The sequence below is a fragment of the Medicago truncatula genome, chromosome 4 (assembly GCF_003473485.1).
Source record: "Medicago truncatula cultivar Jemalong A17 chromosome 4, MtrunA17r5.0-ANR, whole genome shotgun sequence".
In the NCBI taxonomy this organism is placed as follows: domain Eukaryota; kingdom Viridiplantae; phylum Streptophyta; class Magnoliopsida; order Fabales; family Fabaceae; genus Medicago; species Medicago truncatula.
The window spans coordinates 61,902,877-61,928,370 of record NC_053045.1 but is presented as its reverse complement, the minus strand read 5'-3'; the positions used below and the strand labels follow the sequence as shown (position 1 = coordinate 61,928,370).

Here is a 25,494-nt window from a genome sequence, read left to right as displayed (position 1 = left end):
TGGATCTCAATTTCAATCGATGTTTGTCCTTTTATCTAAAGATAAAAAAAATCGCAAGTGATTTTTATAAACTTTTTTTATTTTATTTTTTATTTTTATAATTTATAAACTATCTTTCACTTAGATTACAAATTCATTTGTGTTTAGATAAATTTTGAACCAAGTAAAAAACCTTGCTCTAACTCCATTTAATTGCCACATTTCCTTCTTCAATTGGACTTCCATCGTCTCCTTTTTTTTATGACCTAAGAGAGTGTTTAAACATGGTGAAACTTAGCATATGTTTGGTTAAGCTTTTACACCGTTAGTTAAAAATAATTCTAGCAATCTCAAAAGGTAAAATTAATAATTCCAATATGTTATCCCTCAAAAAATAATTCTGATATGATTAGTTCAACTTCTCATAAATAATTTTTTTTTTTTTTTGAAAAAAAAATTTGCAAGTGATATTTACAAACAAAATTTTACCTCAATTACACATTTACTTATAGCTGAGTAAATCTGTTCAAAGTTACATCCTTTATTATAAAAGTTAGACTTGTCAAGCTAGCATGTTTGCCCTAATCCATTCTCATTTTCCCTTCCTAAACTGTAGTTAATGTTAATCAACTCAGTCAACCACTCTTTACATCTCAGCCGTAGATCTCATAATCTTTCATGTATATTAACGATTGCATTTAATGTTAATCAACTCAGTCAACCACTCCTTACATCTCAGTCGTAGATCTCATAACCTTTCATGTATATTAATTATTGGCTAAATTACCTTTTTGGTCCTCTAACTATTTAATTGGTATCAGATTGGTCCTCTAACTAAAAATTGATTTATTTCGGTCCTCTAAGTTTCTCACTGTTACTACATTTAGTCATTTCTGTTAGTTTTATTCAAATAAACGTTATGATTTGTGTTATGTGGGTCCTCTAACTTTATTTATTAGTATAATTTTGGTCTTATGCCTTGTTAAGGTATTATGATTAAATAGTGACTTATATTATTGGTAACTGTTATGATTCATATGTATGTGTGAAACAGGAGGTCAGATACCTACATAACACAAACCCTAACGTTTATTTGAATAAAACTAACAGAAAGGACTAAATGTAGTAACAGTGAGAAACTTAGAGGACCGAAATAAATCAATTTTTAGTTAGAGGACCAATCCGATACCAATTTAATAGTTAGAGGACTAAAAAGGTAATTAAGCTTTAATTATTCATTTCAACTCAGTCAACCACTCCTTACATTTCAGCCGCAGATCTCATAACCTTTCATGTATATTAATGATTCATTTCAAGAGAAGTAGTCACTGAACCCTTAGCTGGAGTTTCAACAACCATTTCTCCTTTCATATCAGACACAATCAAACCCAGTTTATAAGCACATTCTAAAGCAATGAAACAATGAGTAGCACCAGTGTCTATAATAGCAATTAAAGGAGTACTATTAAAGAAACAAGTACCTCTGATGAGACGGTCCTCATTAGCAGTCTGTGTACCAGTCAAAGCAAAAACTTTTCCACCAACTCTAACCTTCTTCGGCTGTGTGCACTGAGTACTGATGTGGCCCTCTTCATTACAATTATAGCATACAACATCACCGCGCTTGCAATCGGCTAGCATGTGACCCTTCTGTCCACATCTGAAACACTTCTTCTCATCCTTGGTACAAACGTTACTCTTGTGACCTTTCTCGCCACACTTAAAGCACACTATCTCAGCAGGAGCATCCCTCTTACTCGGCCTCCTCTCATCATTAAGTCTCTGCTTACCCTTATCAGTCGGGGCACTATACGGTTTAGGACGATTCTGATGTCCCTTACCTCTTCGCTCACTCATCACTTTATAATGAGCTTTGGTGTCCTCCTCGTAGATCCTACAGCGACTCACCAAATCAGAGAAAATTCTAATCTGCTGGTATCCTATGGCTCTCTTGATGTCAGCTCTCAAGCCATTCTCAAACTTTATGCACTTGGAGAATTCAGCTGTCTCCGGGGCATAATGGGGATAGAACTTTGCAAGCTCCACAAATTTTGCAGCATACTCAACAACAGACATATCACCCTGCTTCAACTCCAGGAATTCAATCTCCTTCCTACCTCGAACATCTTCCGGGAAATACCTATTCAGAAATTCCCTTCTGAACACTGCCCAGGTCACTACAGCTCCATTCTGTTCCAACACTGGTAGCAAACTTACCCACCAGTCATCTGCCTCCTCAGCCAACATGTGCGTCCCGAACCGCACCTTTTGCACTTCAGAGCACTGCATGACTCTGAAAATCCTTTCCACTTCCTTCAACCATGACTGGGCACCATCTGGATCATACCTTCCTTTGAATGCTGGGGGATGATTTCTCAAAAAGGTCTCCAGCATCCTCACTTCTCCATTACCAGCTTGCGGTTGCTGTTGAACAGCTTGAGCTACAGCCTCAAGTGCAGCAGCAATAGCAGCATCGTTCCTACCAGCCATCTTAAGATTCTACATAATGAACAACAGTTCAGAACAACAATAACAACAACACAACAACACAACAATGTTAGAGTTGACACTCTATTCTAGGTGGCTCAACACGACTCTACTACTTGGCCGGACGGACCAACCTGCTCTGATACCAATTGTAACACCCCGTTTCCCAAAATCAATTTAATTATAATTATAAAATCAGAGTTCCACATTAAACGGCATGTCACACTACAAAATATGATTTCTTAAATAGATTAAAACTATTTAACAACATCCTTCATTAAACTGCAGCGGAAAATTCTTTAAATTAAACTCCATTATCCAAAAAAAATCTTGGCATTAAGCCGCAACATAAAAATCAACGATAAACATGGACTACGTTAACTTGTTCCAAAATTTGATACATAGGTAGAAATTTAAACTATAAATCCCATCCCACGCATCAGAGTCCTAGACACATTGAGCCACCACCAACTACTCAGGATCACCTGCAAGTTACCCATAGGAAGGGCAACATTTTCAAGCAGAAGGGGTGAGATTCACAACAAAATATAGATAAAGAATACATCAATTGAATCTAACACCCTATCATAATTCATCCACATTATTATTAATTTCATAACATCATTTTCGCATATTATTAATAATATTAATTCATACACCTCTCAACAATATATGCAACTTATCACCACTCCACTAAGACTCCTCTAAACTCCCATGCATGTGGTACCATAAATCAGGGCCGTGACCCACACCGCTGTCGAATGGTTAAAGCATTCTCAACAGGACATAAGTCCTCACCACTACACCACTTTGAGTAACTAGTACTCCACCACTTTGAACGACTAAGCATTCCAGAGCCGAAGCTCTCCCACTGTTATGTTAATGCAACTAATCCCCATAGAGTATATCTACATACCAACCAACCTAGACATATACATATATATGATTCACCAACCAACTTACACCTTTAAGGGAATTTAATTATATACAACACACATCAGTCAGCATCCATTCATCAAAACCAACCAAGCATCCAGGGAAATATATATCAGCATACAAGCCATGCAATAATTCAACAAAATACACATTCCAAACAACAACAGAAATTAACCAACCAAATACTGGGCAGCTCGCCTCGCGAGCTCATCTACTCGCTATGGCGAGCTCAGAAAAACAGGTACTCGCCATGGCGAGTTGGAGGCGAACTCGAGGCGAACAGAAATACGGTGCTCTCGGGAAAAATGACATTTTTCTCACTCAAACCTCAATTCTAAGCTCCCTAATCATCTTTTACACTTAAAACTTGCTCTAGTCCTCTTAAGAATCATCTAGGTACACAAAACTACCCAAAATACGGCTTATAACAACTTTTTCAAAATCCAGATTTTTACAAGGTTACTCGCCATGGCGAGCTGTATCACTCGCGAGGCGAGCGATGAAGTTGTTCACTCGCTATGGCGAGTAATGGCTACTCGCGAGGCGAGCGATGAACTTCTGTACGGGCAGAATGCAGGTTTTTCCCAAAAATCCCATTTTTCCTCAATCACTCCCCAAATTAGTTTACAGATATGAAATGAAAGGTTTTATGCACCCAGAACCCATTTCTACCTTCAATTCTATGATTCCTACACCCAAAACTCCTTAATCAACAAAAACCCAATTTCTCCCAAATCCTCACATAAACCTGTTAGAACACAATCAACATTCAGAATCTATATAATTGCGGTAAACCTCACCCTTACCTTAGAATTGCAGAAAAAATACAGCAGCAAATGATTCCTAAGCTTCTCTCCCTTGCACTAGCTTTTCTCCCAAAACCAGACTGTTTTCACGTAAAACTGTTTTCTCTATTTTTCTTTCCTTTTCTCAACTCCCAAAATGTAACCTCCCACTCCCTAATTAGCAATTAACTCCCTACTAATTATGTTAATTATTTCATAACCCCCAAGATAATAATTAATCCTATTCTTATATTATTTTAATTATTTAATAAAATAATCATATAATAAATAAATATACACTACATAAATCACCAAAAATCACATAAATGACACCACACAATTAAAAATAATTAAATAAAAATTAGAGTGTTACAACTCTCCCCAAATTACTGAATTTCGTCCTCGAAATCTTACCTCAAACAAACAACTCAGGATAAGAGTCCCTCATCTTACTTTCCAGCTCCCAAGTCAAACTTTCACCAGTTGCTCCGCCCCAAACGACTCTCACCAAGGGTATTTCCTTGCCCCTCAATGCCTTTACTTTCCGATCATCGATCCTCAACGGCAAAGTCTCAACTGTGAGATTGTCCCGAACCTGTACATCATCTCTCGGAATAACATGTGAAGGATCTGCTACATACTTCCGAAGTTGTGACACGTGAAACACATCATGCAAGTTCGATAGATGTGGTGGCAAGCCAACTCTATATGCCACCGTTCCGATTCTCTCTGAAATCTGATACGGACCAATGAACTTCGGAGTCAACTTTCTCGATTTCAAAGCACGTCCTACACCCGTCATCGGAGTCACTCTTAGAAATACATGATCACCCTCTTGAAACTCAAGGGCCTTTCTCCGCTTGTCATGGTAACTCTTCTGTCGACTCTGTGACGCTTTCATCTTCTCTCTGATCATCTTGACTTTTTCTGTAGTCTCCTGAACCAAATCCGGTCCCAGCACAACACTTTCTCCTGACTCAAACCAACACAACGGAGTCCTGCACCTTCGACCATACAAAGCTTCGAATGGTGCCATTCCTATACTCGAGTGATAACTGTTGTTGTAGGTGAACTCTATCAATGGTAGGTGACTATCCCAAGCTCCACCCTGTTCAAGCACACACACTCTCAACAAGTCTTCCAATGATTGGATCGTTCTCTCCGACTGACCATCTGTCTGAGGATGATAAGCCGAACTCAGCCTCAACTTCGAACCCAAAGCGTCCTGTAAACTCTTCCAGAACCTAGAAGTGAACCTCGGATCCCTATCCGACACAATACTCGAAGGAACTCCATGTAGCTTCACAACACTATGTATATAAATCTCAGCCAACTGAGCTACCGGATAACTAATGTTGATAGGAATAAAATGTGCCGACTTCGTCAACCTATCAACCACAACCCAAATCGAATCATGTCCCCTCGGAGTGTTTGGTAAACTCGTCACAAAATCCATAGAAATGCTATCCCATTTCCACTCCGGTACATCCAATGGTGTCAACAATCCTGCAGGTTTCTGGTGTTCAACCTTAGACTTCTGACAAGTTAAACATGCATACACAAAATGAGCAACATCTCGCTTCAACCCAGACCACCAAAACAGCTTTTTCAAATCATGATACATCTTCGTAGCTCCCGGATGAATGCTTAAGCTACTCTTATGACTTTCCTCTAGGATTAACTTTTTCATTTCTTCATTATCAGGAATACAAATTCTACCTCTGAATCTCAACACACCCTGTTCATCAACCTTGAAGTCACTATCTTCAATACTATTACCAGTAACCATTAGATCAACCAACTTGACATCCACTTGCTGTGCTTCTCGAATACTATTCAGGAAATCGCTGTTAATCTTTAGCATCCCCAACTGTATGCTTTGAGGCGACAACTCACACACCAAACTCATGTCTCTAAACTGTTCCAATAAATCAAATTCTTTCATCATCATAGCAGACATATGGAGTGTCTTCCTACTCAACGCATCCGCGACTACATTAGCTTTTCCCGGATGGTAATTCAACCCAAAATCATAATCTTTTAACAGCTCAAGCCATCTCCTCTGCCTCATATTCAATTCCTTCTGGTCAAACAAATATTTCAAGCTCTTGTGGTCACTGAACACTTCAAATCTGGAACCATACAAGTAGTGTCTCCAAATTTTCAAAACAAAAACCACCGCAGCTAACTCCAAATCATGAGTGGGATAATTCTTTTCGTGCACCCTCAGTTGCCTAGAAGCATATGCTACCACCTTGCCATCTTGCATCAAAACACCTCCTAAACCCAGCTTAGACGCATCACAGTAAACAACGAATGGCTCTTCCGGCTTAGGTAAGATCAAAATAGGAGCAGTTGTCAATCTTTTCTTTAATTCATTGAAACTACCCTCACACCGAGCATCCCACACAAAGGACTTACTCTTACAGGTTAACTGAGTCAACGGCAATGCTAACTTTGAAAATCCTTCTATAAATCTGCGGTAATAACCAGCCAAACCCAAGAAGCTTCTGATTTCAGTCACCGACTTCGGAGTCTCCCATTGTGATACTGCATCAACTTTTGATGGATCAACCGCTATACCATCACCAGAAATAATATGACCAAGGAAACTCACTTCACTTAGCCAAAACTCACATTTCGACAATTTGGCATACAACTTCTTCTCTTTCAAAACTTGCAGCACAATTCTCAGATGTTCTGCATGCTCTTCTTCAGTCTTCGAATAAATCAGAATATCATCAATAAATACCACCACGAATTTATCCAGAAAAGCATGAAAAATTCGATTCATATACTCCATGAATACACCGGGCGCATTAGTAACACCGAAAGGCATCACTTTGTATTCGTAATGACCGTATCGTGTCCTAAAGGCCGTCTTCTGCATATCTTCATCTTTCACCTTAATTTGATGGTAACCTGACCTCAAGTCAATCTTACTGAACACCTTTGCACCCACTAGCTGGTCCATCAAGTCATCAATCCTCGGAAGCGGATATCTATTCTTAATTGTAACTTTGTTCAATTGACGATAGTCAATGCACAACCTCATACTACCATCCTTTTTCTTCACCAACAACACAGGTGCTCCCCACGGCGAAACACTGGGTCTTACAAACTTCTTATCAAGTAAATCTTCCAACTGTTTCTTCAATTCAGCTAACTCAGAAGCTGACATACGGTACGGTGCCATCGACACCGGCTTTGTTCCGGGAACCAGGTCAATTGAAAACTCCACCTCCCTTTCTGGCGGCACATCAGGAATCTCATCAGGGAACACCTCCGGAAACTCATTCACCACTGCTAGCTTGTCAATCACAGCTTGGTTTTCTAACGACAGATATGCCATTAGAGAAAACATCAGAATTCCATCACGTTCTAACTGCTTCATCTGCTTTGTAGATAAAATTTCAACTCCACTCTCTTCTTCAGCAGAAGAAAAATGCACAGTCTTGTTAAAGCAATTGATATGAACTCGGTTATACTCTAACCAATTCATCCCAAAAATAACATCCATTCCCGTCAGCGGCAAACAAACTAAGTCTACTTCAAAATCTCTACCAAACATAGAAATTGGACACCTCAAGCAAACAAGAGAAGTAGTCACTGAACCCTTAGCTGGAGTTTCAACAACCATTTCTCCTTTCATATCAGACACAATCAAACCCAGTTTATAAGCACATTCTAAAGCAATGAAACAATGAGTAGCACCAGTGTCTATAATAGCAATTAAAGGAGTACTATTAAAGAAACAAGTACCTCTGATGAGACGGTCCTCATTAGCAGTCTGTGTACCAGTCAAAGCAAAAACTTTTCCACCAACTCTAACCTTCTTCGGCTGTGTGCACTGAGTACTGATGTGGCCCTCTTCATTACAATTATAGCATACAACATCACCGCGCTTGCAATCGGCTAGCATGTGACCCTTCTGTCCACATCTGAAACACTTCTTCTCATCCTTGGTACAAACGTTACTCTTGTGACCTTTCTCGCCACACTTAAAGCACACTATCTCAGCAGGAGCATCCCTCTTACTCGGCCTCCTCTCATCATTAAGTCTCTGCTTACCCTTATCAGTCGGGGCACTATACGGTTTAGGACGATTCTGATGTCCCTTACCTCTTCGCTCACTCATCACTTTATAATGAGCTTTGGTGTCCTCCTCGTAGATCCTACAGCGACTCACCAAATCAGAGAAAATTCTAATCTGCTGGTATCCTATGGCTCTCTTGATGTCAGCTCTCAAGCCATTCTCAAACTTTATGCACTTGGAGAATTCAGCTGTCTCCGGGGCATAATGGGGATAGAACTTTGCAAGCTCCACAAATTTTGCAGCATACTCAACAACAGACATATCACCCTGCTTCAACTCCAGGAATTCAATCTCCTTCCTACCTCGAACATCTTCCGGGAAATACCTATTCAGAAATTCCCTTCTGAACACTGCCCAGGTCACTACAGCTCCATTCTGTTCCAACACTGGTAGCAAACTTACCCACCAGTCATCTGCCTCCTCAGCCAACATGTGCGTCCCGAACCGCACCTTTTGCACTTCAGAGCACTGCATGACTCTGAAAATCCTTTCCACTTCCTTCAACCATGACTGGGCACCATCTGGATCATACCTTCCTTTGAATGCTGGGGGATGATTTCTCAAAAAGGTCTCCAGCATCCTCACTTCTCCATTACCAGCTTGCGGTTGCTGTTGAACAGCTTGAGCTACAGCCTCAAGTGCAGCAGCAATAGCAGCATCGTTCCTACCAGCCATCTTAAGATTCTACATAATGAACAACAGTTCAGAACAACAATAACAACAACACAACAACACAACAATGTTAGAGTTGACACTCTATTCTAGGTGGCTCAACACGACTCTACTACTTGGCCGGACGGACCAACCTGCTCTGATACCAATTGTAACACCCCGTTTCCCAAAATCAATTTAATTATAATTATAAAATCAGAGTTCCACATTAAACGGCATGTCACACTACAAAATATGATTTCTTAAATAGATTAAAACTATTTAACAACATCCTTCATTAAACTGCAGCGGAAAATTCTTTAAATTAAACTCCATTATCCAAAAAAAATCTTGGCATTAAGCCGCAACATAAAAATCAACGATAAACATGGACTACGTTAACTTGTTCCAAAATTTGATACATAGGTAGAAATTTAAACTATAAATCCCATCCCACGCATCAGAGTCCTAGACACATTGAGCCACCACCAACTACTCAGGATCACCTGCAAGTTACCCATAGGAAGGGCAACATTTTCAAGCAGAAGGGGTGAGATTCACAACAAAATATAGATAAAGAATACATCAATTGAATCTAACACCCTATCATAATTCATCCACATTATTATTAATTTCATAACATCATTTTCGCATATTATTAATAATATTAATTCATACACTCTCAACAATATATGCAACTTATCACCACTCACTAAGATTCATACACCTCTCAATCATGCAATTTAAAGCATTCTCAACAGGACATAAGTCCTCACCACTACACCACTTTGAGTAACTAGTACTCCACCACTTTGAACGACTAAGCATTCCAGAGCCGAAGCTCTCCCACTGTTATGTTAATGCAACTAATCCCCATAGAGTATATCTACATACCAACCAACCTAGACATATACATATATATGATTCACCAACCAACTTACACCTTTAAGGGAATTTAATTATATACAACACACATCAGTCAACATCCATTCATCAAAACCAACCAAGCATCCAGGGAAATATATATCAGCATACAAGCCATGCAATAATTCAACAAAATACACATTCCAAACAACAACAGAAATTAACCAACCAAATACTGGGCAGCTCGCCTCGCGAGCTCATCTACTCGCTATGGCGAGCTCAGAAAAACAGGTACTCGCCATGGCGAGTTGGAGGCGAACTCGAGGCGAACAGAAATACGGTGCTCTCGGGAAAAATGACATTTTTCTCACTCAAACCTCAATTCTAAGCTCCCTAATCATCTTTTACACTTAAAACTTGCTCTAGTCCTCTTAAGAATCATCTAGGTACACAAAACTACCCAAAATACGGCTTATAACAACTTTTTCAAAATCCAGATTTTTACAAGGTTACTCGCCATGGCGAGCTGTATCACTCGCGAGGTGAGCGATGAAGTTGTTCACTCGCTATGGCGAGTAATGGCTACTCGCGAGGCGAGCGATGAACTTCTGTACGGGCAGAATGCAGGTTTTTCCCAAAAATCCCATTTTTCCTCAATCACTCCCCAAATTAGTTTACAGATATGAAATGAAAGGTTTTATGCACCCAGAACCCATTTCTACCTTCAATTCTATGATTCCTACACCCAAAACTCCTTAATCAACAAAAACCCAATTTCTCCCAAATCCTCACATAAACCTGTTAGAACACAATCAACATTCAGAATCTATATAATTGCGGTAAACCTCACCCTTACCTTAGAATTGCAGAAAAAATACAGCAGCAAATGATTCCTAAGCTTCTCTCCCTTGCACTAGCTTTTCTCCCAAAACCAGACTGTTTTCACGTAAAACTGTTTTCTCTATTTTTCTTTCCTTTTCTCAACTCCCAAAATGTAACCTCCCACTCCCTAATTAGCAATTAACTCCCTACTAATTATGTTAATTATTTCATAACCCCCAAGATAATAATTAATCCTATTCTTATATTATTTTAATTATTTAATAAAATAATCATATAATAAATAAATATACACTACATAAATCACCAAAAATCACATAAATGACACCACACAATTAAAAATAATTAAATAAAAATTAGAGTGTTACACATTCCCACTATCATCGACTAACATCATTTTTCCGTCAAAACATTTTAGACTTAACAATGGAAAGTGATGCACAAACTCTCTTAGCCTTGCACTGCTTGAAGGGTACAAATAACACAACAAAATCTAACCATGTTTTATCTTCGTTCTTGATCTCTTATGTTATGTTTCATACATATTTTTAAACTTGCACTAATTTCTTTGAATTTTTGATCATTTTCAGCTTCATTAGATCCAAAAGGATAATGGCCTTCGATTGCACTAATTTCTCTGATCCATTGGAGGGGATTGGAAATTTTTTTTGCACCGCAAGCATTCTGTACAAGTGGAAGGCATTAAGGCTTGGCAAAAATGATTTGGGTCACGATGCATTGCTATATTGCACATTCGATTTTTAGTTGTCTGATGGTTTTGATTATGTGCTATCCAATGTCATGTAATTAGTATTTGCTATGTTTTAAGTTTTTTTTTTTTTTTGAAGGATGCTATGTTTTGGTTTATTCATTGTTTTCAACTATTATAGACTTTTATCTATTGCAACGAAATTTCTATTTTATTGATGCAAGTCATTATTCTACCTTTTTGTTAACACAAACTTCATGCCGTTTAAAATTTCTAATTAAGCTTCATAGCATGGTGTCATTACTATAGCGACGATACAACACAAAAGTCATAATATTTTTAAAACAATAATGTAACTTATCATTCTATATTTTTTTTAACAACAAAGTTCATGCCTACGGATTTTTTTTTTAAATTATAAGAATGGTTTCCTTAATATAATAATTTTTTAAATATATTTTAAGATATTATCCTTTTTTTTCTTCAATATTCACCTGAATTTCAATTTATGCTGTTGCGTTGCCAAATATAATAATCCTATTGCATGCGTGTCATCGACACTACCGGTTCTACTTAACTGCATTTATAATTTTTTCTCACAGGTCATATTGAAAAAAATAAAAAATAAGTGTTGCACGTTTTTTAAAAATTAATAACATATATGTAGTTATATTAAAAAACGTGCAAGTGAATATATACCAGGCTAATGACATGAGTATTAAATTGCCAATAATATCATTTAATTCTTCAGATATGATTAAACGCTATTAAAAGCAGACAAAGAATAAATAAATGATATTATTTGTTAGTTTTTCTTAAATGCATATAGGTTGACTTGCCTTTTATGTGTTTATTCCATCATTATTGGCAACCCATTTTTAGGCATATCTGGCGCACCAATATTTATGACATAGAGGGAATTGAAAGTCTGTTTTGATTTAGGGCTGAAATCATGATCTTAGTCTTAAGTTTTAGTTTAGCTTTCAAATCTCATAAAAATCCATTTTTTGGTATGGATGACGCATTGATTTAGGGCTGAAATCATGCATCTTAGTCTTAAGTTTTAGTTTAGCTTTCAAATATCATAAAAGTCCATTTTTTGGCATGGATGACGCACCAACATTTATGATATAGGGGGAATTGATATAATTTTGATTTATGGCTGAAATTATGCATCTCTATAGCCTTAAGTTTTAGTCTATCTTTCAAAACTCATAACAACCCATTTTTTAGCATTTCAGGCGCACCAACATTTATGATATAGAGGGAATTGAAATAGTTTTTTTTTTTTTTTTTTTAAACAGAAATCATGCATCTCTATAGTCTTAAATTTTAGTTTAGCTTTCAAATCTCATACACCACTGATAGTGATATTAAATGTAGAGATTTTCTCGATACAACATCTTGCATTTGATGAACACACAAATTGATTATTAATTTAGTTTTCAGTCAGTATAGATGTGAAAACAATTGAGCAAATTGGGTTGATGTTAAGAAAGTAAAATGGAACCACCAAACAAACACACCAAAATTGCAAGAACATCAGTTGAGCTTGGGCATAAATGCAACAATTCTTCAAAAAGAAATCCATTATCTGATGTCACAAATGGTAAGCAGACTTATTATGTCATATCTGCTATAATTTAGAGGAAACAATTCATGTCTAATTATAAACAAGGTTTGAAACTACTAATCGTTGATGGAGATGGAGAGAACACTAATACAACCTCAAATGTTGTTTATCACGAAGTCTTTCGTAATGTATCTTGATGATTAATGTTCAAACCTTTTTGTTATGTATGCTACCATTTAATTTTGTTCCTATTGTTGTCTTAGAAGGGAACATATTTTTAAATTGTTCTAAAATTTCTATTAACTATATATATTTACATTAATGCGACTGATTTGATTAACTTCTACACAGTATTACCGCACGGGTCAAGAATCTAGTATCTAGAAAGCACGGGTCAAGAGTCTAGTATTTAGAAAAGGTCTAAGTAAAAACCCCTCCTTTAACCCTCTCCATTTTCCACAATTGGACTTTCCATCTTCTCCTCGTGCCACTATAGGCTACAGCAGTCTTATAAAATTAAGACAGCGCTATATATATATATATATATATATATAATAGTCAGAGTCAGACAGGGGGACTCTTTCCAGTTCAGACCCACACATATTGTTCGTTGATTCCTTCCTTCATTCATTATTCTCCTTTATTATTATTTTTATTTCCCCATTTTTTCTATTTAAACTTTTTGTCCCCAAGTGGTTTTATTTGCTTTCTCCCGCAGAAAAGAACCAACACCAACACCAACACAGCACCACAGAAGATTCATCTTCAAACAAAAAAATAAAAAATGGAATCATCGCCATCATCAACGACGGAAGATTCAAAGAAGATACAAGTTCGTTCATCACTCGTTGAATCAATTCGCGGCTGCGGTCTCTCCGGCATGCGTATTGACAAAGAAGACTTGAAGAAGCAGCTTACTTTGCCACAGTATCTTCGCTTTGCAATGCGTGATTCCATTCGTCTTCAAGATCCTTCCGCCGGAGAAACTCTTTACCGGAATCGCGCTGAAGGAGAAGACTCCGCTGCTCCGACTTCTCCTATGGTTGTTTTCATCAATGCTCGTAGCGGCGGCCGGCATGGTCCTGCTCTTAAAGAAAGACTCCAGCAACTCATGAGTGAAGAACAGGTACTCCTCGCTCTTGCTCTGTAATTTCAATTTCTGTCAGTCAACAGAGTTGATCGTGAAATTGTAGTTGTTGTTCTTGGATCTAGCTAAGGAGATTATGAAATTAGTGATGATAAGTGTTGTTTTCAAGGATTGATTGAAGTTCAATTTGTGAATTGCTGCCGCATGTGTTTTTGTTGTTCAATTTTTGTTTTTCATGAAATTTGTTAGGTTTTATGATGTTGTGATGGATGTTATGTTGAATTTTGCAGGTTTTTGATCTAGCTGATGTGAAGCCTCATGAATTTGTATTGTATGGATTGGCTTGTTTGGAGATGTTAGCTGGTCTAGGTGATTCTTGTGCTAAAGAAACTCGTGAAAAACTCAGGGTTATGGTATGTTTATAGGAGCAGTGGCAGTGTAAAATACAGTTTACACTGTACAGTATATATATATATATATATAATTACATTGCATAAGTTACTGATATTCTTGTTCGTCGAATTATCAGTAATTTTAGCGACAAAACTTTGTTTCTGAGTTTGCTCTCTTCCTGTTTGTTGTGCATGCTTAATTAAGAAAAATGGGTAGTTATTATAATTAGAAAGATGAAGTATGATTCACAAGGGAATGGTATGTAGTTATTTTAAATTGAAAAAATGGGATTGAATGTCAGAGATGATAGTTAACTGCAACATGCGTTACTCTGTTAGTATGTGATGAGTTCAAATATTAGATATCAAGCATCTATTACTATTATAGAAGTTAAATTGGATGAAGGAAACTGGTTGATTGGACAGGTTGCTGGAGGTGATGGTACAGTTGGCTGGGTGTTAGGATGTCTTACAGAACTTCGCCAGCTAGGCCGAGAGCCAGTTCCTCCGGTTGGGATCGTACCACTTGGGACAGGAAATGATCTGTCTAGGAGTTTTAACTGGGTAAGCATGCATATGCTTGGAATTGGTGGTTAAATGCATGTTGCATCTACTATGCTCCTTATCTTTTTTTGATCTTTATCAGGGTGGTTCATTTCCTTTTGCTTGGAAGTCAGCAATCAAAAGAACTCTTCAAAAGGCTAGTGTTGGGTCAGTTCATCGGTTGGATAGGTATGGTATGTGTTTTTTGTTTACCGAGTTTATTAAATGGATTTGGCGTTCGGCGTTAGTCCTTAGCAGTTTCATGGAAAATATGAGGACAGTAAATTAAAAATTCTCTTTGCAACTTCCATGTCCACATAGATAGGCCTCTGTATATTTATAGAATTTTGATTTATAAGGGGATATAATTAGTTCTGGTTGCTATGCAATTCATATATAAATCTTGTGTATTTTTTTTTTCTTTCTTTTTAATGTAGTTGGCGACTTTCCATTTCAATGCCTGAAAGCACAACCGTTAAACCACCATATTGTTTGAAGCAAGCAGAAGAGTTCACTCTTGATCAGGTTGTGGGTTTGGTTTTAATGTCATTAGTTTATTTTAGCACTGTAGTATGAACTGGTTAGAATTCTTTTGTAATGGCAGCGTATGCTTGAACCTAGAAATTTGGGTCCAAATGCATATACCTCATACACAGGTAGCAAATGATCAGGTCAATGGTAGTCTGGTGATGTGTAAAGTTTTTCATGAAGCCATGGCTCAGGAATACTTACCACCACTGACACTTGATTGTAGGTTCTATTATATATGTTTATGATGGCTTAACTCATATTCCAGTTTTATACTATAATTTTTTTTGGAGTGCCATGGTTGTGTTTGGGCTTCTTCTTTTTCCTCAAAATTATTCTCTCATGGTTATACAAGTTAAAATGTAAAATATAGTGTCTGGCAATAAGCACAATGATGTTGAACTGCTACAAAGTTATTTTAAGACATTTCTTCCTGAGGTTTCAGTTCAAGTCATGAACTGATCCATCGTGGGATAACTCATCAGTTTCTTTGATATACATATGTCATTTTCAAAGCAAGTGCTAACTTGAAAAACTAATAAATTAATAAGCAACACTTTGTTATGGTTTGTGCAATTTAAGTTGACATATTGACTATGTAATAGATTGATAATCGCACTTATTTTATTTATATATTTATCTGTTTATTTACCTGTGTATATTAAATTCTTGCGCATTTCATTTTTGGGTTCTGAATTGTTGTTTCCAGTACACTCAACTGGCTAAAATGCAGTGTTTAGTTTGTAACAGGTGTCAAAGTATTTGAGTCTATATGCCGCTTTTACAATTAGTTTTAAAAAAAATTCATTCAATTATTTGCCTTTTGTGTTGTACTATTTTATATGGAGTTTTTTTTTTTTTTGTACACAGGGCATAGAAATTGAGGGAGAACTGCCTGATAAAGTTAAAAGTTATGAAGGCGTGTACTATAATTACTTCAGCATAGGTACTTTGATCTATACATTCAGTGTTGTTGCCTAAAATGGATATCCGTGAGTTTATATCATCATGTCTATTTTGATGCCTTAGATGGTAGTTTAGAATAATCATAGAGATTCGAGAATGAAGTTTCTATACATGATGAGTATACCGTATGTTAATTCCATAAAACATTGTTTTGAAGACAAATTACTCTATGCCTGGTAATCATGTATCGTGGAGAGTACTTCAAGAATGGAGTTACTGGTTTATCATACTTGCTGCACAAATTTTTCATCCTTTTTTTACACGACATATTTTTTCGTCTCCAGTGTTTAGCTTTTGGGGCCTAAAATATTTTTTGCAACATCAGCTTCAGAAGTTCAAGCAAGCTGTGGCATGACGGCCTTTGGGATTTCCTCATTGAATTGAAATGGGGATTCCTTGTACCTTAGATTTTGTTATTTTGGTTTCCCTCTCCGGCTTTTGTGTATAAGTGAGAGTTTATGTATCATGAAGACACTTAGAATGTGACAAGTTTTCTAGGCTTAGAGTGTCAATTTTGGATGGAAATCTATTTAGATGCCTCAAATGTATATCTTCAATCTGTATTTCTGAGCAGTCTTAGAATTTGTCGCTATATTTTACAGGAATGGATGCACAAGTGGCTTATGGCTTCCATCGTCTACGCGATGAAAAACCCTACCTTGCAAGTGGTCCAATTGCAAACAAGGTATTTGATCATTGGAGCAATTGGATGTCTTTTATTCGGTTATCTTGGTTGCTTTAGTTTATTTAATGTTACATTTTTGAGCCAGCAATCTTCATAGGTGAACACAATGGTACCCATGGAGTTTGGTTGGGTATGTACCCATTATCCAATCATTGAACGCCATGTCATATTTTTATATTAATTTATATTAAAATAAATTCAGAAGTTAACCAAATTTTGCCTACGGGGTACCGGTACCCAACCAAACTCCAAGGTACCCATGAATTTAGCATCTTTATATTTTTCAGTGAACTTGGTTACCACAAACATTTTGATATTGGTGTTAAAAGTCAGATAGCTATGAAGTCTCCTCAAATGATATAATTTTATTCAATAAAAGATTTCTTTTTGGCTGCAGATTATTTATTCTGGTTACAGTTGTACTCAGGGCTGGTTTTTCACACCTTGTACAAGTGATCCAGGTCTAAGGTAAGACCTGCCAACTAAAGTAGTTTTATCCCTGCGATAAATCTGAAAAGGAAAAAAGTTATCATGATGAATTTTGCTTGTTTTTTCACCTTACGTGAAGTAGATACGTATTTTGTCATTAGATTCTCCTTTCAATCTGTCAATCCGTGATGCAGCTGCTTAGGTCATGATCTACGATCATAGGAATACCTTGTAGATATTTAACATCGGTGGTGATAATTAATAATGGCAGAGAAGAATTGATACAGTTTAATTTCTCTCAATTTCTCGGGGGATATGACAATCTGTCAATTTACGAATTTTGTCATTAGATTCCCCTTTCAATCTGTGATGCAGCCGCTTGGGTCGTGATCCACATACCTTGTAGATATTTAACATCGGTGTTGATAATTAATTAATAATGGCCGAGAAGAATCGATACAGTTTAATTTTTCCATTTCACTCCCTCAATTTCTTGGGGGATATGCCAATCTGTCAATTTACGTACTTTGTCATTAGATTCCCCTTTCAATCTGTCAATCCGTGCTGCAGCCGCTTGGGTCATGATCCACAATCATAGGAATACCTTGTAGATATTTAATCTGTCAATCCGTGCTGCAGCCGCTTGGGTCATGATCCACAATCATAGGAATACCTTGTAGATATTTAACATCGGTGTTGATAATTGTTGAAATTTGGGGCCTAACTCATCCTTACAAAACCGGCTTGTAAGGTGAGGAGTGCCTCCTCTTTATAAACTCTTCTCAAGAGTACTATCTATCCGATGTGGGACTAAATCCACCCCCTCAAAGCCAACACAATGAAGGTGTTGGAGGCTGCAATTAAGGCTAACCGAAGGTCACAATTTAGGCGACTAGGGGCGGACCGCAATTAAGGCGGAATTTCCAACACCTCCCCTCACGCTTCAGCCCGGCCCAATGGGCCTGAAGCGTGGACGATGCGGGAAGCCCAGCGATAGATCTAGGATAGGCTCTGATACCATGTTGAAATTTGGGGCCTAAATCATCCTTACAAAACCGGCTTGTAAGCTGAGGAGTTCCTCCTCTTTATAAACTCTTCTCAAGAGTACTATCTATCCGATATGGGACTAAATCCACCCCCTCAAAGCCAACACAAATTACACAATGAAGGTGTTGGAGGCTGCAATTAAGGCTAACCGAAGGTCGCAATTTAGGCGACTAGGGGCGGACCGCAATTAAGGCAGAATTTCCAACAATAATCAATAATGGCAGAGAAGAATTGATACAATTTAATTTTTCCATTTCACTCCCTCAATTTCTTGGGGGAGCATTTTGCTTGCTCGAAAAGGGGTTTCATTCCTTCCCCAATTTCTTGGGAGAGCTTTTTGCTTGCTCGAAAAGGGATTGTACCAGATTTTGCTTGTAATAAAAAAAAGATTATGTAATTTGTGCACCTAGATCGGTCTCCTTTTCTTATTGTATAAGAATCAGAAATATGAGGTGAGAAAAGGTCTCTTCTTTCTAGTACTCTTATATCTCTGAAATAACTTTTTTACTGACACATTAAGTAGTTATGGATCATCTGTTTAACTTCACATGATTTGAACTTACAGTGCTATAGAAATATCTACACTATTAAGCACGGGACAACAAACTTGTGACTAATGGTATCCACTTTGGACTGATAAATTAGTATTTCCTGTCCAAATTGAATCGCATTCTAGTCTTCTAGTATTGTCAATTTGACTTGTATCCTCTTCTGTATCCTACACGATCATTGTTTCTTAGTTTGTGAAGAAGAAACTAAGACATTGTTAAAGTTATGGCAACAAACCAGTGATCTGCAGTTTCTCACTAGGGATTTCAGCATGGTTGGATGCAGTACAAGTTATCTTCATTTGTAGATATGAAAGATTAACTTGGATTTTCAATAGAAGTTATGCTGAAATTCATTTCCATGTGACTGAAGAAATGGTTTCTTTAAAATATCGCATGCAGTGCTTTTTACGGTAGTTCCAAAGAAAGTTTTAATTGAGAAATATTTATGGTTAAATCAAGAAATATTTATGGTTATATCAGAGAAGATCAAATTTACTTTCTAGCCATTTGATCATTTTGCTTCTTTTCAGAGGATTTGTACCTGGCTGGATATTAATATAATTCTCAGCAACTCGGGTTTGATAATCTGCAAAAAATAATAAGCATTGTAAGTAGTTGACTAGGTTTCCAAAAATAAATGAGATGTACATTGTCATCTTTGCAGTTTGACCTGTGGGGTCTGCATCTCCCATAGTGTTTTTCTGTCCAGTGTTCCAACGGCAAATGATTTAGTGTTAGCCTGCAGAAAGATTAGTTTATGTTGAAACCTATTTCCAAGTGGCTAAAGAGATGGTTTCTTTAGCATATAGCATGCAGTGTTATGCCATTTATGGTAGGATTCACATAAATTCTTAATTGTGAAAATGATATGGTTTAAGTCCAGAAAGATGACATATGTTATCATTATCAAATTTATCTTCAGGGTAATCTTTCATTTTCTTCTTTTAAGAGGATTTGAGATATGTTGAAACCCATTTCTATGTGTTGGTAATTCCGCCTTTATTGCGGTCCACCCCTAGTCGCCTAAATTGCGGCCTTTGGTTTGCCTTCATTGCAGCCTCCAACACCTTCATTGTGTTGGCTTTGAGGGGGTGGATTTAGTCCCACATAGAATAGATAAGACTCTTGAGAAGAGTTTATAAAGAGGAGACACTCGTCACCTTACAAGCCAGTTTTGTAAGGATGACTTAGGCCCCAAATTTCAACACTGTGTGAATTGACAGATGGGTTCTTTAGCATATTGCGTGCAGTCTCATTGTTGGTAAATTCACATCAAACCTTAATAGAAAAAATTATATGGTTAAATCCAGAATGATGATGTTTGTTGTCATTAGAGAAGATCAAATTTACCTCCAGGGAAATTGTTCATTTTCTTCTTGTAAGAGGATTTGGGATATAGTAACCGGGATGATAGTTGTCATAAAACTTTTGGTATGGTTCTAACTGACATGGATTTACCATTTAATATGAAGAGTCTTGCTAACGAGTGCCCCCAGGGCACTCTTTAAGCGTTCCAAAATAAGAAATTATTCTTTAAAAAATTCAAATATTTCGATTTCCAATGCATTGAATACACACGTTTTCAAAAATACTTGCCACTTCTTAAAGAGTGCCTCGGGGGCACTTGTTAGCATCTCCCTAATATGAATATTCTTTTATCCTTTATACGGTTCCTCATGTGTGTTTTCACTTTTTTGATGTGTATTTTTGCTTTAAGAATTATGAATGATTTGTCTAATTTATAGATTTTAAGTATTTTCTTTTTCTTGTGGTTTGGGTTCATGTCCCCGTACTTTTTGTACCTTTTCTAATTTTTTTTTATGTATATATTGTGGTACATTTGCAGGTTAATGAGAGTGGTGCCAACATAGTTGGGATGACTCTCATTTGCCTTTGCATGCCATTTTGTTTTTTTTTTTTAAAACGTGTATCTTTTGCCTTAAAAAAACTTTTTCCTATATGGATGATTTCTGTATTTTGGATAATAAGGACAATGGCTGTAATTACTTTACTTAGAATATCCTCACTATATTCATAAACATCCTTTCTGATATTAGGGGACTAAGAAATATTTTGCGGATGCATATCAAAAGGGTTAGTAGCTCAGAGTGGGAGCAAGTTGCAATTCCTAAAAGGTATGTTTCTTATCCTAAAGCATAGTTTCTGTTCTTTATTATCGACTGGTAAACAAATTAATTTTCCAAACTAGCATTATTACCTTTTTACCATGTTATAGCTGTTAGAAATTGTGCATTTCTTCATTACTCATGGTTTTGGCTTCCTGTTTTAATTCTGCAATTCTAAATTTTTTAGTTTACTGCCTAATGAATGTAATAGAGTGGCAATATCTTTTGTGAAGTTTTTGGTTTTATAATGTTTGTTGATTCCTTTCAGTGTGAGGGCAATAGTTGCTTTGAATCTTCATAGCTATGGAAGTGGAAGAAACCCATGGGGTAAACCAAAACCCGAATATTTAGAGAAGGTATTGCCTTTGTGTAGCTTGAGATAATACTGGTTGAAGTGATAATTTGAAAGCTATCCTACTCATGTGGGGATAATAATTGAACCCATATAAAGGGGTACCTGTTAAAATTACTCATGATTACTAGGATTCTTACCCATCAAATGGGTCCTACAGTCTATGCCTGAGTTATTTTCCACAAACTTTTGTGGGTATATATCCTGGTCTGAGTCTGAGTACTAATTTACTTATTTCCCGGCCCAAACAGTATGTTTAATTCGTTTATATTTAAGATTTAAATGATTTTTTTAATAATTTTCAAATTTAAGTTTACACTTTAGTTAATGTTGTTTATTTTATAGTTAATTTAGTATTAAGATTTTAGTTTGTAAAAAAACTTGTAATAGATATCTGTGCAATGTATGGGGCAACATTAGGCTAAAATAATATAGCTGAAAGAGATCAAGCATAAAACACCTAAATTAAAACAAAAGGAGCAGAGACACAGTATTCAAATATCAATTCACTCTATTTGTAAACAAAACCTTACTCAAGCTTTGACAATATTTTAACGATGTCTAGTCAATGAAAAATACGTTTTATTATTTTATTTGACTAAAAACGTAGACAATGGGTTTCTGTCTGTCTGCACACAGAAATTCAGGTGTATGAATGTGGATATTCAAGTTTCAACTACCTTCTCTTTGCGCTACTCAGTGCTATGTCTACTCTCTCGTTTTAAATTTCTAGGAATATCCAATTATTGTGTACATGTATAATGTGTTACTCAGTGACATTTATAGTGTTATTCAAATTTAACAATGTTTGACTGAATAATCTTTTTGATGTACTTCCAGAAAGGCTTTGTTGAAGCTGATGTCGCCGATGGGCGCTTGGAAATATTTGGTCTAAAGCAAGGATGGCATGCATCGTTTGTCATGGTTGATTTGATCACTGCGAAGCACATTGCTCAGGTACCATAGTTTATTGATTGTGTTTTAAGGTAGATTGCCTGATTCTCAAATGCTCAGATGATTCCATCACTGCTGGTGTATGAGAGTGGACACTTCTTAATAATTACTTAAAAGGTAAAATTGCTCATTTGATCCCTTAAGTTAATTTCACGTTAACCTAATTTCAGGTAATGTTTCAGTCCTTTGTCTTTTTTTTTTCCCGATTTGATCCTTTACGTTTTTAGATGTCAACGTCGTTGTCCTTTTTTAAAAAAAAATCCAAAACCCCACAAAAGTTATCAAAAACCACAAAAAACTCTTATCTTCATAAAAAATCCCAGAAATGCAGAAACTTCTTCTTCATTGTCTCCAATCTCGATCTTTGTTATTTTCGTTATGTTGGGCAAAGGAAAACAAACAATTGTGGTACCCCTTTGGTTCAATCCTCAAATACGATCTAATGCCGAATCAGAGAGCTTTGGTACCAACACTTGGTTTCTAGAATCCCTTTGGCACCAACACTTGGTTTTCCAACAACCCATAAACTAAAATCTTCAACCTGAAAAAAATTCCAAAAAATTGTCTTCATCTTCAACCTGGTTTTCTCAAATCCAGCCTTTACTCTTTGGTTTATTTCCTGCCCTAGTTTTCACCAATAGCTTTTAATCCAACCACACAATGTTATCCTTTTTTATTTTCCGCCCTACTTCTAACACTTCAAAGAAATCAGTGGGAAGGGGAAAATAAAAGTAGAACCCCATTGAGACTGGGTGTGTAGATTGTGGGACCAATAGAGAGAGCAGAAGCAATTGAGAGCTAATATGTGTGAATCTTACAATTTTTGGGGTTCTGTTATTACCCACAAGGAATGAAATCTGGATTTTGTATGAAGGTCTATGTTTATTTATGAGTTTTCTGGGTTTCGGGATGAGTTTGCTAGGTTTTTAGATTTTTTATGTATAAAAGGATAACAATGCCAACATTTAAAAACATAAAGGAGTAAAATGGGAAGAAAAAAAAGAAGATAAAGGACGAAAACATTATCTGAAATTAAGTTAAGGACCGCATGGACAATTTTGCCATTTCTCAATTTTTGATTTAAAAATCCTTTCCAATTAGCGTTTGTGTTGATCATCTTCACTTTCTTGTAGATGCTGATAGATTATGATAGGATACTAGATATGGGCCTTAGTAAAGATATTATATTTGAAATATATAATAAAGATGAACTTCTGTTAAAGATATGGACCATGTCTAGTATCCTATCGCAAACACTTGACTTTGTGAAATAACTATCTCTGAATGCTGAACTTCTGTTTACATCTTTCAGGCAGCAGCTATTCGATTGGAACTCAGAGGTGGAGGGTGGAAAAATGCCTATTTGCAAATGGATGGAGAACCCTGGAAACAGCCATTAAGCAAGGACTTCTCGACATTCGTGGAGATAAAGAGGGAGCCTTTCCAGTCACTTGTGGTTGATGGATCTTAGGTATGGGCTCACCTTTACATGAAAAATTTGAAACTACGAATCTTCCCCTTTTGCTGTGTTATTGTGAAAATTATAGTAGCAGCTTATGAATAGGGGAGAGTAATTCTTTGATGGTTTCCATAGATGGTTTTCGTGGAAGGCATGTGTATTATATGTTATCCTGGGTATTGATGCTCATTTTTTTTTACGGAATTAATTATTATTGTAAAAAGATCTTATTTTTTTACTTTGATAAGGAAATCTTGTTTTCATCGTCTTTGGAGCGAGTTACATTACCAGCTATTCGTGGAATTGACTTAAAATGAAACGGTTGAAGAGAGCTTACATGTTTATGACTATATCCGTAGATTAAGCTCTGTTTGATGAGGGCTTACATGGTTACGACTATATCCGTAGATTAAGCTCTGTTTGATGAGGCTTAACTATTGTCAGATGCCTTATATTGTATAAGCTCATTTCTTGAATCATCTCCCAATTTCTCTCCTTCCCTCTTCCGACTCTCTATTACCCTCTTAATCATATTTTATCTCTTCATTAAAAAATAAAAAAATAATAACGAGAGGGATTAAGATTAAGAGAGAGATAGAGTAATGAGAGGATCCAAAATGCATGTGATTAACTAGTCAAGAGACCCGTGGGACATGCACGGGAGAATACTCCTGAAATTTGGTTCTGTAACACGTATTTTATAGAGTTATAATCTATTGACACCAGGTGTCAACGGATTCGTTGACACCAAATTTCAACCATCTATTTCATTTAATCAAAAGGCTCATTTATTTACTTAAAATCTTACATGGTCATTACTTCTCTGGATCTTTTCTAACCATATTTTTGCATCACACCATTTTTAGCTTAAGTGTTCTTTGTTATCTCTCTCTCCTCTTTCTTATTGTTGTCGGTCAGATTTCCCCTCTCTACCATCGATCAATGTTCCAAATAAAAATTATGTCTTCTTCTCCATCTCAATATATTTTAGGGTATGAATTTGGGAATTCTATTACTTAGGGATAGTTATGAAATTGGAATAAAATTTCAAAAACTCAATTGTCAATCTTGGATTCAATACCTTCTTCTCCATTTACAATTGTTTTCATCAATTTGGAATAAATTATCCTGTATGAGCTATAAACTAAGAGGATGTGTGGCAGCGGAAGAAATTACACCAAATTAATTGGAACATTAATTGACAATAAATTGTCTCTGGAACCGTCGAAAAAAAAAATAGTATGTGATTGATGTAAAAGATACTCACCAGATAGAGATGTGAAATAATATGAGTCTTTTGATTAAATGAGATAGACGGTTGAGATTTGGTATCAACGAATTCGTTAACAGCTGGTGTCAACGGATTCCGATTCGTTGACACTAAATCTCAACCATCTATTTTATTTGATCAAAGGCTCCTAATAATTTCTAAACTAGCTCATTCTTCCTCTTGCG

At 36.5% G+C, this 25,494-nt stretch overlaps 1 protein-coding gene across 1 annotated transcript; it reads left to right on the top strand.

Annotated features, from left to right (window-relative positions):
- Positions 1–13,505: 13,505 nt before the first annotated feature.
- On the top strand, positions 13,506–24,309 carry LOC11445584 (diacylglycerol kinase 7). The gene is made up of 12 exons (XM_003610150.3): positions 13,506–14,046; positions 14,298–14,420; positions 14,826–14,963; positions 15,046–15,131; positions 15,380–15,467; positions 16,341–16,416; positions 17,039–17,121; positions 17,519–17,589; positions 21,206–21,283; positions 21,543–21,630; positions 22,467–22,583; positions 23,893–24,309. Exons 1-12 carry the CDS (start codon positions 13,705–13,707, stop codon positions 24,049–24,051), a joined length of 1,449 nt encoding a protein of 482 aa, XP_003610198.1. The 5' UTR covers positions 13,506–13,704; the 3' UTR covers positions 24,052–24,309.
- Positions 24,310–25,494: the final 1,185 nt, after the last annotated feature.